Source organism: Petromyzon marinus, chromosome 9 (genome assembly GCF_048934315.1).
Source record: "Petromyzon marinus isolate PM22_M1 ecotype Great Lakes invasive population chromosome 9, UKy_Petmar_22M1.pri1.0, whole genome shotgun sequence".
Taxonomy (NCBI): Eukaryota; Metazoa; Chordata; class Hyperoartia; order Petromyzontiformes; family Petromyzontidae; genus Petromyzon; species Petromyzon marinus.
The window spans coordinates 17,477,111-17,492,607 of record NC_133675.1 but is presented as its reverse complement, the minus strand read 5'-3'; the positions used below and the strand labels follow the sequence as shown (position 1 = coordinate 17,492,607).

The following is a 15,497-nucleotide window of genomic DNA, read 5'->3' as shown; positions in this document are numbered from 1 at the left end:
GTGCGTGTGTGCTCGCTAGTGTCACGAGAAGCTGATCGAGAAGAGATCAAGCGCGATCTGATCGTTGTGATGAGGAAACACAACTATCAAGGTCCCTAACAATGTTGCACATTCCACACATTACCCATGGGGTTTTATTATCGTTCCGATTAATAAAAGCAAAACAGACTGATCACAAAGCAAATTCATGGATGGCACTTGCTTTGATCAGAGAGAGATGGCGACAGAGCAACGGAGACCGAGAGACAGGGAAACGCCCTTCTCTGTCCGCGGGCAGGACACGGTTTGACTGGTGAACTGTAACGCCTACAGCTTTGCATGTCTCAGTATTTTCCTTCACCTATTATCACGGTGGGCTACGTATGGTGTGCAAGAAGCTTAACATACACACGTCTCATACGTCTGTCAATCTCCAACGTGTCACTGTCTCACGAGCAGTCGTGTAGCGATTAGCGTGCTACGAACCTGGCGAACCGAGTTCGATTCCCACACACGACCACCATCATCAATACCTGTGATAGCGATTATCTGAACCGGTCTTGGACCTCCCCTAGAAGTTGACTCAGCCTCAAATGAGTACGTGGTGCGGTGGAGCGTACACATCACCACTGAGGAGACAAAGGCGGCCGGGCGGACGTGATCCTGACCACACCCCCTCGTGTGCCATTCGTGCAGCTGTAACTGACTTCATCCATAGCCTCAGAAAGTCTACCCCCATCCCCATGTGTCCGTGCTGCATGTGGTTCCACGCAGGCTGCCTGGAGGTGGCGCCCTGCGTATGCAGCGGCGCGTGCGTGCGAGCGTGCCCGTGTCGCCAGGCGGGCCGCATGTGCATCCCGCTGTGTGGCGCCCACAGAACCACGTGCACGCGGGGTGGCACGGTGGGTAGCACGGGAGGTGGGGCAAAGAGCCACTTGAACACGGTGGGTGGTGGCACAGCGGGGTACAGAGCCACGGGCACGCAGGACGGTGGCACGGCCCTCCCCACGCAGATACGCACCTCCACTGATGGGGCAGAGCGATATCCTATTGCTCGAACGATCGTCTCTGGTTTACAGCAGAGGGAAATTCCACATTGCCACGACAGGAGGGGGGGGTCTATTCCATAGGATAACCGGTTGATTTCCCCACAAAGTGGTACTCGTTTTAATGACCCCAGAGGGATGATGGGCCGAGTCCACCTCAAATCAGGATTTGACCTTGCAACCTTTCAGAGTGTGAGCCACTCGCTCTGCTGATCAAGCCTCTTCCTGGCCGGTTCAATCGCCATGAATCAGCTGAGGTGGTAAACAAATACCATTCAACGCTATTGCCTTTGTGGCAGTAGCTCTGAATGTCGCAGAGGATATGCTTGTGTATGATGTATTGTGCAACCAAAATGTGTAAACATTACAATCGGCTTTACCCCTTCTTACAAGAATACAGCAGGTGTTAAGATGTTCAAACACCAAGTAGACCTAATGCAAGGCTGCATCAAGTCTATTCACCACACATGCTTGTGGTAAAATATGCAAACATTCTTTCATAAACATGTATGCATTATTTATTCTAGATTTAAAGCTTTCGTGACTGCTAGGATCCATACTCTTTGGTTCTATTGGGTAAAGTCACATAGGTAAAAAATAAAATAACAAAAATCACGACGTTTCGGCCACAACACAAGCGGCCTTCATCAGGTGAAGGGACGAGACTGTCTGGAGGACAGCGCTGGAGTGAAAAAGCCACGCTCAGATCACGACCTTTAAGCTGTGTGAGAAGAAACAAAGCGCCTTGACAAAGGAATTAGCATATAATTTAGCATTGAAATGGCTCATTGAAATAGCTAAGTTAATGTATACACATCCGCAGAGGCACCCCTTGACAAAGGAATTAGCATAGAATTTAGCATTGAAATAGCTGAGTGATTAGCTTGTAACTGGTCACAAAAATAGCTATGTTAAAGTCAGAGCATATACATTCACCGAGGCACCTAGTACAAATCAAACAGGAGAATTTAGCGAAACACAACCACGCTCAGACCGCGGACCTTTAAACTGTGTGCGAGCAAACAAGGTGTCCTGACAAAGAAATTAGCATAAAAAATGTGCATTTGATTGGCCGATTTTAGAAAAGAGGTGGTGTACGTGCCGGTGGACTTGCCGTTTGGCGCGGGGGGGGGGGGAGTTTACCTATTGATGGTGTGAAAAGGGAATTTATAAGAGCTGCGAAAGTTTGGGGTACCACTACTTGAAAAATATACTGTACCATTGAAATTAGTTTAATGTTTAGTTCGATTTAGAACATCTTTCCAATGGTTGCTTAATTTGAAACCATCTTCTCGGTTGAAATTGTGTCTGTTTGTAGATCTGAATTGCCTCGTGAACAAATCTCTGATAAAAACCCGTGGGTTTGCTAAGAACCTTGGTATCGGAGAAAATTATATCGTGATCACCCACAGCGTTGTAACAGTGATCAGCCACGGCAGAAGAATTCGTTTTGCCGTGTTTCAAATCTGACCGAATTCGCGAGCACAAATCAGATTTGAAACACGACAAAACGAATTCTTCTGCCGTGGCTGATCACTGTTACAACGCTGTGGGTGATCACGATATAATTTTCTCCGATACCAAGGTTCTTTGCAAACCCACGGGTTTTTATCAGAGATTTGTTCACGAGGCAATTTAGATCTACAAACACAGACGCAATTTCAACCGAGAAGATGGTTTCAAATTAAGCAACCATTGGAAAGATGTTCTAAATCGAACTAAACATTAAACTAATTTCAATGGTACAGTATATTTTTCAAGTAGTGGTACCCCAAACTTTCGCAGCTCTTATAAATTCCCTTTTCACACCATCAATAGGTAAACTCCCCCCCCCCCCCCCCCGCGCCAAACGGCAAGTCCACCGGCACGTACACCACCTCTTTTCTAAAATCGGCCAATCAAATGCTAATTTTTATGCTAATTTCTTTGCCAGGACACCTTGTTTGCTCGCAAACAGTTTAAAGGTCCACGGTCTGAGCGTGGTTGTGTTTCGCTAAATTCTCCTGTTTGATTTGTACTAGGTGCCTCGGTGAATGTATATGCTCTGACTTTAACATAGCTATTTCTGTGACCAGTTACAAGCTAATCACTCAGCTATTTCAATGCTAAATTCTATGCTAATTCCTTTGTCAAGGGGTGCCTCTGCGGATGTGTATACATTAACTTAGCTATTTCAATGAGCCATTTCAATGCTAAATTATATGCTAATTCCTTTGTCAAGGCGCTTTGTTTCTTCTCACACAGCTTAAAGGTCGTGATCTGAGCGTGGCTTTTTCACTCCAGCGCTGTCCTCCAGAGAGTTTCGTCCCTTCACCTGATGAAGGCCGCTTGTGTTGTGGCCGAAACGTCGTGATTTTTGTTATTTTATTTTTTACCTACGTGACTTTACCCAATAGAACCAAAGAGTATGTATGCATTATCCTAGAAACTGACTGGCCTACACCACTCAGCCTTCTTTCTGGCCTTGTCTCGCCAGTGTTAGACCTGAGTGTCAAAATGCGAACAGCACAAAGATAATGCAAATATCAAAGCATTAATGGCTCTGGTCGAGCAGTTATATCTCTGGTCTAACACTGGTGAGACAAGGCCAGAAAGGAGGCTGTCTCTGGTGTAGGCCAATCGGTTACAAAGACATACATTATCTAAGCATATTTTCATGTTTTACCACGAGCATGATGTGTGGTTAATGCATACTTGGTGCCTTGGGAAATGTGTCTATTTGGTGTGAACATATTGCCAGGAAAGGGTAAAGCCTATTTTTTTTATCTTAATACCAGAAAAGAGGGTCCCATAGATGAAATAACAATCATAGAGAATAGTTTGAATTCTATTGCAGTTCCAGTTTCACTGCGTATCATGCTGGACTCAATTGGGATTATCGTACACAGCAGCAATCATCGCCCACCACTCGCAGATTAATGTCCCAACTTATGCACTGGTGTGGAGTCACCTAGTGCTGCAAAGGCACAAGGTGGATGTGAGATGCACGCGTAATGGATACAGCAGTCTTGACCAATGTTCATGCGTCAGTGCGGTTTGCAGAGGGGGAGAGCAACTCTACAGCTGACGGCCAAGACAAGTCAAGACAGCGCAGGAGATAATACGCAACTTCACTGCTCTCAAAGCCATGAAGATGATACCATGACCTCATCACTTTGATTTTTACTATAGAAAATACAATTCCTGTTTGTCATGATTCTACTAACAGTGATGCCTTTGATGTGTGATCAATCTCATAATTGTTTGAATTCACCGTCCAATTGTAGGACAAGGGGAAGGCACCTAGTCTCACTCTCCTTCCTGAACCCTTCTTGCTTCCCTTCACTGGAACCAACTTCCCCTGTAGCACAAAGCGACCACCTTCACTATCACAACTTGCTTCCGTCCCTCCTTTACAACAACCCCCATCTCTTCTCCCCTCACCCATCCTGCTCCTGCTATTCCCCGTCTCAGCCCCCCAAGCTACGAACAGGCCTATCACTAACCCCTTCTTAACCACTCCGACGTGTCATATCACCACCAACTACACCACTTTTATTAATAATAAAGGTTTTTGGGTTAGATCGTGTTTATTTATAAATGTGTCGTAACCCTCCACCACCCGACACGGCCAATCAGCAAAAAAAAAGTGTCACGTTGACACTTTTTGGTGGAGGGTTACGACACATTTATAAATAAACGCGATCTAACCCAAAAACCTTTATTATGAATATTGGTCGCGAAAGCCTACATGTTAAACTACACCACTTTTAATAAACCAACTTTTTAGTTCAACCACTATAATTTTATGTACAATTTTATCATTGTTGTAAAGCGCCTTGAATTCAAGCACTGATATATTACTCGATAAGATAAGGTGGTGGCGGTGGTGGTTCAATGCCATTTGCTGGAGTTTAAAATAGCATTTACACTTTGTGTTCGTGTGGAAGTGAGAACATGCAACAAATTTAAAGTAATATTTGGAAGTCTAACAATAAGAGCTCCATCTAAACTGTTTTTTTAATAAACATTGTTAAATCACCAGCGCAATGCTGACAATGAATGGCAATCATCTTAATGTGGGCGTGTGTACGCAACGTTTCCCTATTGCGCGTCGGGTACGGCACAGGCAATGCCAAAGACTCCCTTTCAAACGCATGTCCCCTGGCACAGGCACAGCCTCCACAAGCTACATCTTGCAGTAACGATCCGCCTTCATCTTGGAGCGTCTGCAAAGGAAAAGAAACGTAAACTTTAGTTGATTCTCTTTACGAGTAGAATCCATGGGTGCTCTGGTGCCAGCTTTAAATTCACTTTGCAAGGGTATCCAGTGTATCACGTAATAGATGCATAGACAACATGTATGTAATGACGCTTATACAACTACATACACAAACACAAAGATCCCCCCCCTATAGCTTTCAGACTTTTGGGGCAATTGCTGGTAGCGAGGGGTGGGTGGCTTGTACCACGCCCGCCCACTTTTTTCTCCATTCTGGCGATGTTTACAGACTATACCAGGTACCCATTTGAGGCAGAGTTGACCTAGGAATCGATCTCTGGTCACCGGAGTTGAACCACAGCGCACTCACCATTGTCCTACCACTCCCCACATACACTCACACATATACACATAGTATACAGCACATAATGACGTGTGTATAACACTCTTCAGATCTACAACTTGCACAGTAAGAATTTCTACATTGAACATCACCTATTATATCTATGGAACCCTTTTTGCTGGTATAAAAATGATTAAAAACACCAGTCTAACATCGGTGAGATAAGGCTATGAGAAGGAGGCTGCCTCTGGTGTAGGTCAGCCAGTTTGTAGGACAATGTGTACATTATTCTAAAAGCATGTTTGTCTGCATGTTTTACCACAAGCATGTGTAGTGAATGCAGACTTGATGCAGCCTTGCAATGTGTCTACTTGGTGTTTGAACATCTTAACACTTGTATTCTTGCACCCATTATACATTGAACATCATACCCAGCCAAAGACGTAACTCCATTATTTTAAATGTGCACACAGCTAGCTCATATAACAGGTCCCTGCAGGGTGGGCTGGTAGGACAAGTCTCTGCGCTATCTATTGCTGATTTTACACCCAACCGCACGAGATTTCACTTCGTTAACATATTGAAAGGGGACGGACGGACGGACACATTAATCTATTGCAGGCTGGTACACTCAGTTTACAACTTCGTTCCTACCAGTATAAATGCTCTCTAGCTTTTACAATTGCAAATGTGCTGTTTCAATTAATGTTTACTCAAGGTGAGACTGGCGGCATGCCACAGTGTGACTGGGAGATTGTTTCATGTCGAAGCGGCTATCTGAGTTAATACCCAAGTTGCATTCCTCTCACCGGTCCAGTAACGTCTCATGAAGGGAGCCGTCTTTCCGGGCACGTTTGAGGCCCTCCTTGTCTTCCTCGCTTACACGCAATCTGCGGTCTTGAAAACTCTGAAACTTCTTTCTGGAAAAATGTGTCCACGCACACGGAAATCACATTTAATCTCCTCGGATGTGAAAATACAGCAAATTGCCCATCGTGGGGTTACGTTCTGGAAAATAGCCATAATCGGCAAATCTGCGCTCCACAAACTCAAAAGCATTGCAGGGAAAACTAGGGTTTGATTCACGGTTCATAATATGAACTCCGAAGCCACGTGAAGTGTCGAAGGTCCGCTGACAGGATGTCACGGAACAGACTCAGGTGCCATGGTTGACTGACTGAGACTGGCAGATGCACTACCTGTGCCCCCTGCTGTACCAACCTGCTGCGTTTTAGCCGCCCGGCGCTCCGCTCATTATGAACGTCACTCCTCTGCCCTACGCTGTTGTTGGAGGGCGACTGCCTACAATTTCCCAGTAGCTTCCTTCACGAGCCTCTTGCACAGAGGCCGATCTTGACACCGGCAGTACCAGTCTTCAGCAAGTCCACTCAGTTTTGATTTAAAGCTTTCGTGACTGCAGGGATTCATATTCTTGGTTCTTTCAGTAAAGTCACGTAGAAGGGAAACAATATAATAAAAATATAAAACAATAAAATTCTCACGACATTTCGACTGCAACACAAGCAATCATCATCAGGTGTGAAAACCACAACAAGAAATTTTGAAAAAAGTGGCAGTTATTTTTAACGTTAGCACCACGGAGAGCGATTTGACAGTTTGTTCAGATGGAGGAGTCCATCTATGTTCGGAAAAGAGGAGGGGGGAGACGAAAAATAATGGATGCGGTCTGAAAGCCACCTTAAGCGTGATCAATCTATTAAGACCCGAAATGGTTTATCAAATCATTCCATTGATTGCTAAGCCAGAATCCATCTCCTCGGTTGAAATTGTCTCTGCGTTTGTATATGTGGATAGCTTCATGAACGAATCTCTCATGGTAGCCAGACGGCTTGCAAAGAACCTCTGTCTTGGAGAAGTCAATGTCATGTGAACCTACTAAATTATAACAGTGATCTGCCACGGCCGAGGTGTTGGTCCTACCGTGTTTCAGGTCTGCTTTGTGTTAAACTAATGCGGTCCGAGACATATCGTTTGGTTTCTCCAATGTAACTACTACCACAGAGGCAACTTAGTTTGTAGACGCCAGGGTACTGTGTGTCCGGAATCACATCTTTTACAGACGGAACCAGATCACGGATTTCATGTAATGTGTTGAATCGGACCTGGATCTCCGGTTGTAGCCAACATTTTCATGGAGAAATTTGAGACTGACGCCATCCAGGCTGCCACTCTGTGCCCAACCTTATGGAAGAGATACGTGGATGACACTTTTGTCATCTGGCCACATGGCCGGCCTGCTCTAGACCAATTCTTAGACCACATCAATTCCATACACCCAGGCATCAGATTTACCATGGAAGTCGAAAAAGATGGCAAGCTACCTTTTTTGGATGTTCTAATAAAAAAGAGACCTGATGGTTCAAACAGCCACTCTGTCTACAAGAAAGATACCCATACGGATGCTTACCTGAAACCGGATTCCCACCACCATCCATCCCAGAAGAATTCCTTCATCAAGACTCTGCACCATAGAGCCCAATGCATATCCGACCAGGAACATATAGCCAGTGAACTCAAGCATGTACACCAAGCTCTTAAGGCTAATGGTTATTCCAACTACACAATCTGCAAAGCTATCACTCCAACCATGAAGAAGGACCCTCTTGAGGAGCCTTTCAAAACCATCACTTTACCCTATATTGCGGGGATCACAAAAAAGATCTCCAAAATCTTGAATAAACACAAGATCCAGGTCCGATTCAACACATTACATAAAATCCGTGATCTGGTTCCGTCTGTAAAATATGTGATTCCGGACATACAGTACCCTGGCGTCTACAAACTAAGTTGCCTCTGTGGTAGTAGTTACATTGGAGAAACCAAACGACATGTCTCGGACCGCATTCGTGAACACAAAGCAGACCTGAAACACGGTAGGACCAACACCTCGGCCGTGGCAGATCACTGTTATAATTCAGTAGGTTCACATGACATTGACTTCTCCAAGACAGAGGTTCTTTGCAAGCCATCTGGCTACCATGAGAGATTCGTTCATGAGGCGATCCACATATACAAACACAGAGACAATTTCAACCAAGAAGATGGATTCTGGCTTAGCAATCATTGGAATGATTTGATAAACCATTTCGGGTCTTAAATGATTGATCACGCTTAAGGTGGCTTTCAGACCACATCCATTATTTTTCATCTCCCCCCTCCTCTTTTCCGAACATAGATGGACTCGTCCATCTGAACAAACTGTCAAATCTCTCTCCGTGGTGCTAACGTTAAAAATAACCGCCACTTTTCAAATTTTCTTGTTGTGGTTTTCACACCTGATGATGATTGCTTGTGTTGCAGTCAAAACGTCATGATAATTTTATTGTTTTATATTTTTATTATTTTATTGTTTCCCTTCTATGTGACTTTACTGAAAGAACCAAGAATATGAAGTCCACTCAGCTCCACATCCTCCTGTACAGCATACCCTCCCTTGTCCGGCCCGTGCCATGCCCGTTTACCTCCCTCTATCCGGCCAAATATAAGCTGCTTGGGCATGCGATGGCTGGACATGCGGGCTACGCAGCCCAGCCAACGCAGCTTTGGCTGCCAGAGGAGCTCATTGATGGGAATGCTACACTCAAAAACATTTTGTGTTTTAGCTATGGCAGGAAATCAGAGAACCCAGTGGAAACCCATGCTGAGTAGAGGGAGAAAACTCCCAAACTCCACGCAGAAAGGCACCAGTGGGGAATCCAACCAAGGCCCTTCTTGCCGTGCTGCACGCTGCCACCCTGTCATCCAAATATTTTCACTAAATATTTGCCTGTAGAATTATTTCCTACGATTAAGGAACATCCACACTAGCTCAGCACCACGCATGTAGCAGTGCTGGCTTGCGTTTTTAAATTAAATAATAGCTTGGTTGGGCACTGGAACAGTGTCGCGGATAGTTTGAGGACCTTTGACAAGATTTTAAGTTGAACATTTTTCCAATTAATGTTTTTAATAGTAAATATATTCTTAAATATGTTATGTTAAAATGACAAGATGTGCTGCTTTCCAATTACTTGGGTAAAAAGTGGGCTAGGTTTTGCCAAATCCTGGCCAGCTGGCTCAAAACGTAACAAACAAGGGTATGAGGATACTAACATTGCCCTAAGTGGCTTGGTCAGCGGTGCAGCAAGCAGGCAGGGGTCACTTACACATAGTTGACTTCACAGTGCTTCAGGTTTCCCCGGTCTTCCGCCGTGAGGCCGTCCTTTGGAGCAGTCTGTCTCTCTGCACTCGAACGCACCTACGTGAAACGTAGATATATGATACAGTATGCAAGATACTTGAGGTAGTTATCAATATTGGGCATCTACATTTGCTCCAATGATATGGGAACACCAAACCCTTGCCCATCGCGGGTCTGGTTACATTATTGAAATAGCCGCAATCAGCAAATCCACAATGTGCAAACTCAAAAGGTATTGCAGGAAAAAACTAGGGTTTGGTTCACAGTTCGTAATACAACACCCCCTCTTGTTTTATGTTATCCTACACCAACCCAAACATTATACAAGTATTTTGAATATAAATGTTTATTAATTTATAGTGTTAAATATAACTTGTACGGTAAATATATTGTATATACCTATTTTTAAGTAGTGTACTATACTGTACAAGTATTCGTTTCCAGAACTATACACTACAAGAAGAAAATTGCCGGCAGCTGAGGCCCACTGCCTCCTTATTGGAGGCTGGGAACACCACGTGACCTAGGACACGTGATGGGCCGCTTGGGAGACAAGATGGAGACAAGACGGCTAGGTGTGTTCTTCCGCAGCAACAGCACCATCATCATCGTGAGCAGTGCAGTTACGATGCGAATTGGAAACTCGGTCAACCGTGAATGGTCGAGCCGCCACATGGGCGTGATCGGCGAACTGCACCTCAATAGATTTGGTGCCAAACTATAAAACCTCAATAGCTAAACCTGCGAGAGAGAAGAGTTTGCTCTCATTTATTAAACTCAAATTATTTTTGTCCACGAATCCAACAACCTCTCAGGGGTAAGGAGATGTCCACAAATCTTTATATCACCTACAGTTCCTCACCAAATAGATTTGGATGACAGATTAGGGAACAATAAGTGAAGCTGCTGCATTGGTAGTGGTGCAAAAGCACAATATTTAACACATTAATCAATAACACTGTGGGCCTTAATAGAAAATACCATAATAGGCTACGTTTTGGGCAATGGCCCTCCTGTATAGCACATAGAGCAAGCAAGGATGGGGATGAGTCTGTTGAGCATTCCAGTTAAGGTATTTGCCAGCAGATTGATGAATATTATAACTCGACAGAAAAGACAAAGGAAATTAAGTTGTGGCTTTAGACCACGGAGTAGCCGGAGTAATTCGATCTTTAAGTCAAGACAGCTTATGGAGAAGAGCCTGGAGTATGGGGTAGGACCTTTGGATTTCCTTTGTAGGGTTTAAGTGAGCCTGTGACTTGAGTAGGAACTATTAGGCTGTTATTGTGTCGCGGCTTCAATGGCGATATTAAATAATGTAACATCGGCTTTTAACCCCCCTGGGTTCTTCACACTTGGTAGGTGCACAGTGATGGCATGACCTTCCTCTATTTGAGACTGGAAACATATACTTCTTCACAACTATGGCAACCGCCTGAAGCTGGTTGTAATCACCAGTGAAACAATGTTTCTTCTCATTGTAGATGTTGTGGGTTTACTCTCCAACACACCGGTGTGCTCAAGTACTCACCAATTGGCATGTTTTGTTCACGTGACAAACCTTACTTAATTGGCCGTGTTGGGTGGAGGTGGGTTTACATCACATTTACGCAATCTACGCCAAAAAACGTTATGACGACTGATATGAAAAAAGATAATCATTCTTAATGGTCCGGACAGGACACCAAGCCTTATAATTTCCAATGGTAAAGAAAAGCATTTTTCGTGTCCCCACTGGTAGATTTAAGATAAATACACACCACATGGGCGGCTTACCTTGACAATGTGCTCATCAGAGGCCGTGCAGCTCGTAGCGACAATGTCTCCAACGTCATTCACACCAACGAAGCCGCCGTTCGCTGCAAGCAAGGCCAACTTCCCCTAAAAGACAAAGATCCACTTTATAGATTTCACAGGGCTGTTAGCGAAAGTGCTGTTAGCGAGTAGCGCCTATGAAGGCCAGCACAGCAAACGAGGGGGTGGGTGGCCAGCACCACGAGGGCCCCCTCGGCTGAGTACCATACGGCTATTGATACGCATGATCCAGTGCACACAGTAGATGTGGACACGCGCACGTATGCAATGCCCATACATCTTGAAAGATGGGCTCCCACTGCTCGCGGGAGCCGATGGCGTCAGCTCGCCCCACCACCACACCCTCGCTCACTCCCAGGTACTTCCCGTAGCCAGACTTCAACGCTATCCTGCAGCGACAACACATTAAGTCATTATAACCATTGCACACATATATAGAGTGTAGCTTAAATACCTCAGGATCTCAAAGGACTATACGTCACATCTCATCTTAACCGTTCCAAGGGGATCCCCCCAGTGGCAGCTGTCCCCGTGTGGCGCAAGGCGACAGCGCATGGTTTGCAAGTGGGCATTCGTCTGCTAGCAGGGGGGTGATAAGTTGCAGTGTGGAATCCCAATTGAGTAATTTGTGGGTTATTAAAAAAAAGGCAAATCTGGACGATGCCGGCACACAACGGCGTACTCTTTTTGAATGGCATCACTGGATCTCCAACGGCCACTGTGAAGGAGACCGCATATAGTATTTTACGGTTAATACACTGCAGTAATAACCAGGGGGGCCTGCTGGATTCAAACCACAAACCTCTGCAACAAGCGGCGAACTTGCGAACACTAGGTCGGCACCAAAGTAGCCCCCCTCCCCCCCAAGCTCTGCACTCCTCTACATATATTATGGTGTTATCGGCCAATTAATGTGTTGAGGAAATCCAAACACCCGGGAAAACCCCATGCGTGCAAGGAGGAACACTCCTATCCCACGCAGATAGTCCAAAATTCGTTGTACTGCCTTCTGGCAGAGCCAAGGAACGGCTCCTCGTTGACGCCAACAGGATGGGAGTTTGACATCGGTGTGGTGATCCTACAACCCTTGCAGCTGCCTCCACATTGTTGGACTACAGTCACGTGCAGCGTAGCCACCACCATAAAGTGTATGAGAGTGCTGCAGAGCGATGATGGACAGATCACCTGGTGTCAGACAGCTTGACGGCTGTGAACTGCTCAGGGGGTGATGGGCCATCGTCTGAAACATACGCAGATGTACACCACTCATAGACGGGTGCACACGGGCAAGAAAACAACCTACATGGGGAAGCACATCAAGGTAAACGCAGCACATCCTTAAAACCACTTGTCTTTTTTGTTACCTCTGTTTACTCAGGAAAACTAAACACTTTTTCAGGAGGGCCCTGCCAAGTTTTCACAGTAGGGGGAAATGTTGCTTGCTAGGTGTAATCCAATTGAGTAATTTGCAGGTAATTTGTCAGTATTAGGTTTCTTTACCAATAAGTTTCATTGGATGTGGATTTTTTTGCAGTGGCAGTAGATTGGGGATCAGAACAAAGGATAAACATACAAACTGGACACAGAAAGGTGCCCAAGTCGTGGAATCAAACCCAGGCCCATCTAGCTGTGAGGCACAAGTGTTACCACTGTGCCGCACCCTGCAGCCCTAAATTAAAAATACAACATATAAATCTCTCTCTTCCACCAGTCATCCCAGTGCTGGCCTCACTTCACTGGCTTTCCACCCACAAGCACCCACTCCACACAGCCTTGCACCTTCCTCCACAACCCAAACCACCGCTACTCTGTTAGCGATACAAGTCTACGGGTCTCCAGTTGAGCGTATCGGTCTCCATGCACATCCGATGAGAACGGTTGGCTATGTATGGTCTGAAAGATGTTCAACATACATGCATGCGAGTCAGTGGGTCTTTGTGGGTGGGTAGCTGCTCGTTTAGCGCCACAAAATCAGAAAAAGATTGGACTGAGAGGGATGGTGATGGCGTGACTAGTCCTTCATCCAACAATGGATAGACAATGACTGATTATTATTATTATTTCTAACGAGGGCTTGTACGACGAAAGCCACAGAATATGCTGTACTGTATTACCGTTGCACGAAACCACTTCCTCCTCTTGTAGAAAGCGCAGGGGTCGAGTGGCAACTTCGATCCATAAGCCACAGTTTTTATTCTCCCAGGCAAATACAGAGATATTTTCACGAAATAAATATCACGACATACCTGTGTGCGGTGCTCCAAGTGTGAATAGCCCATTGTCCAGGGCTTGTATGTACGTTCCACACCCCATCTCAATACAGACGGAACCCGTGATTTGGGAAACAGAGGAAACAGTCCACCAGCCGTCTGTGCACACAAATTTTAAATAAACGTCAGTCTTAGAACTTTCAATCGGTTTCAAATCCCGCTCGTGATTGTTGATGATTGAGACTCGCCGAGTGGAATTAGAAGGGAACCCACCCAAAAGGGTAACTACCACGGGGTAGGAACGATAAGATCATCAACAGCAGCAGGGTGCAGGAGCTACGTGGATTGTTGTATTGCAAAACTGAGAAATTCCGACAGCTTGGGTAGACCTTCATCCAGCAGTGGAGAGGTCGTGGTTGATGATATAACATCCAGAACATTACATGTCTGTCATGCACATATTTATGCAAATATTATCCTTGGTTCAAACCATACCATATTCCCCAGATTATAACATTGTAAATAATAAAGTTATACAAATATTGTCACACACACCAACAGAGCATAAGACGCATCCACACATCTGCTTTGAAATACGCAGGGAAGTGTCTTACAATCGGCAGAATACGGCGAGATCAACACTGATGCACACAGCAAAGTGGCTGTGTTCTAACAAGCACGACACAATTTTTTATTCTGAGTTCATCCAGGAAAGCCTCTCCAAGAATCAATAATCGTTTTGATCAGGGTCCTGGCAAGTGGTCGCAGTTGGGAGAGATGTTGCGACTGCTGTGTGTAATTTGTAGGTAATTTTCAGCATTGGGATGTTTGGCCAAAACCAGTCGCGGTGTGTGTGGGCCCATGCACAACAGGTGGAGAACATTCAAACTCCACACAGAAAGGCTCCCGCGCCAGGAATCAAACCCAGGCCTTCTCGATGTGAGGCGTAAGCGTGGCCACTGCGCTCCCGTGCCGCCCACTGCAGCACCACCCCCCCGTGACCCCGCATCAGCGCCCGACGCACCGACAATGTCCACCTCCTCCTCGTCCCCCTTTCTCTTCTTCTGTTTTTTCTTCTTGTGGCTGTTAACAAAACAACCAAAGCCACCAATAATCAGTACAAAATCTTCTTCTGTAGAAACCAGGCGCCACGAAACACGCAGTAAACATGGCTATACGTAACGACGCATCGGAACACCAACAGGCGGATGAGCCATATCTGCTTATTAAAGACACAAGCCACATTGCGGTTGCGGCCACAGAACCCAAACTGTGGATCACAAAGTAAACCACCACAGTGTGCGCTCCTTCAACGGAGGAACAGCAGACATGGCGAACTGTGCCTCCTGAAGCCCGTCGTATTGAGCACACCCCGACATTGACACAATCTCCTCTCACCGGCCCCTTAGTGCTCCCTTCAGCACGAGTCGTCTCACCCCTGCCTACCATCGCCACCCTCTCTCCCTCACTAACCTCGTCCACCACCAATCTCCCTCACCCTTCTCTCTACCCTCGCCGCTCTCTCCCTGACCCCCTCACCCGCCGTGGCTCCGCGCTCCCTTCAAGACGAGGCGACTGCTCCTCACCCCCGCGTACTCCGCCATTGTCGACCTCTGTGGATCGAATCGAGTTACCACGACCACTAACGAGTCTAGAATCGGTAACGAAACCGATCGATCCGCTGTGGCCCATTGGAGTCGGC

The 15,497-nt window shown here is 45.8% G+C and overlaps 2 protein-coding genes across 4 annotated transcripts in view; one reads left to right on the top strand and one right to left on the bottom strand.

The window, feature by feature from the left end:
* LOC103091744 (uncharacterized) overlaps positions 1–763 on the top strand; it is a 13,930-nt gene extending 13,167 nt beyond the window's left edge. For all 3 annotated transcript variants that reach the window (XM_076065983.1, XM_076065982.1, XM_076065984.1), the window contains one exon: positions 20–763. In XM_076065983.1, the coding sequence (XP_075922098.1) occupies positions 20–99 (80 nt within the window). In that variant the 3' untranslated portion in view covers positions 100–763. The remainder of the gene's footprint in view (positions 1–19) is intronic.
* FRG1 (FSHD region gene 1) lies at positions 105–15,489 on the bottom strand. Its single transcript, XM_032950213.2, has 9 exons — positions 15,335–15,489; positions 14,820–14,878; positions 13,832–13,954; positions 12,771–12,825; positions 11,863–11,974; positions 11,547–11,651; positions 9,736–9,827; positions 6,379–6,489; positions 105–5,233 (listed from the first exon to the last, which is right to left on the bottom strand). Exons 1-9 carry the CDS (start codon positions 15,397–15,399, stop codon positions 5,194–5,196), a joined length of 762 nt encoding a protein of 253 aa, XP_032806104.1. The 5' UTR covers positions 15,400–15,489; the 3' UTR covers positions 105–5,193.
* Between the last annotated feature and the right edge of the window lie 8 nt (positions 15,490–15,497).

What these genes read in the sequence shown, in the direction of transcription:
- FRG1 (XM_032950213.2), bottom strand. Translation starts at nt 15,399, where the DNA reads ATGGCGGAGTACGCGGGGGTGAGGAGCAGTCGCCTCGTCTTGAAGGGA. An exon ending in GTCAAGCTGTCTGACACCAG is followed by an intron (nt 11,975 to 12,770) that starts GTGATCTGTCCA and finishes TTGTCGCTGCAG; the next exon opens with GATAGCGTTGAAGTCTGGCT. An exon ending in CATGAGACGTTACTGGACCG is followed by an intron (nt 5,234 to 6,378) that starts GTGAGAGGAATG and finishes TTTCCTTTGCAG; the next exon opens with ACGCTCCAAGATGAAGGCGG.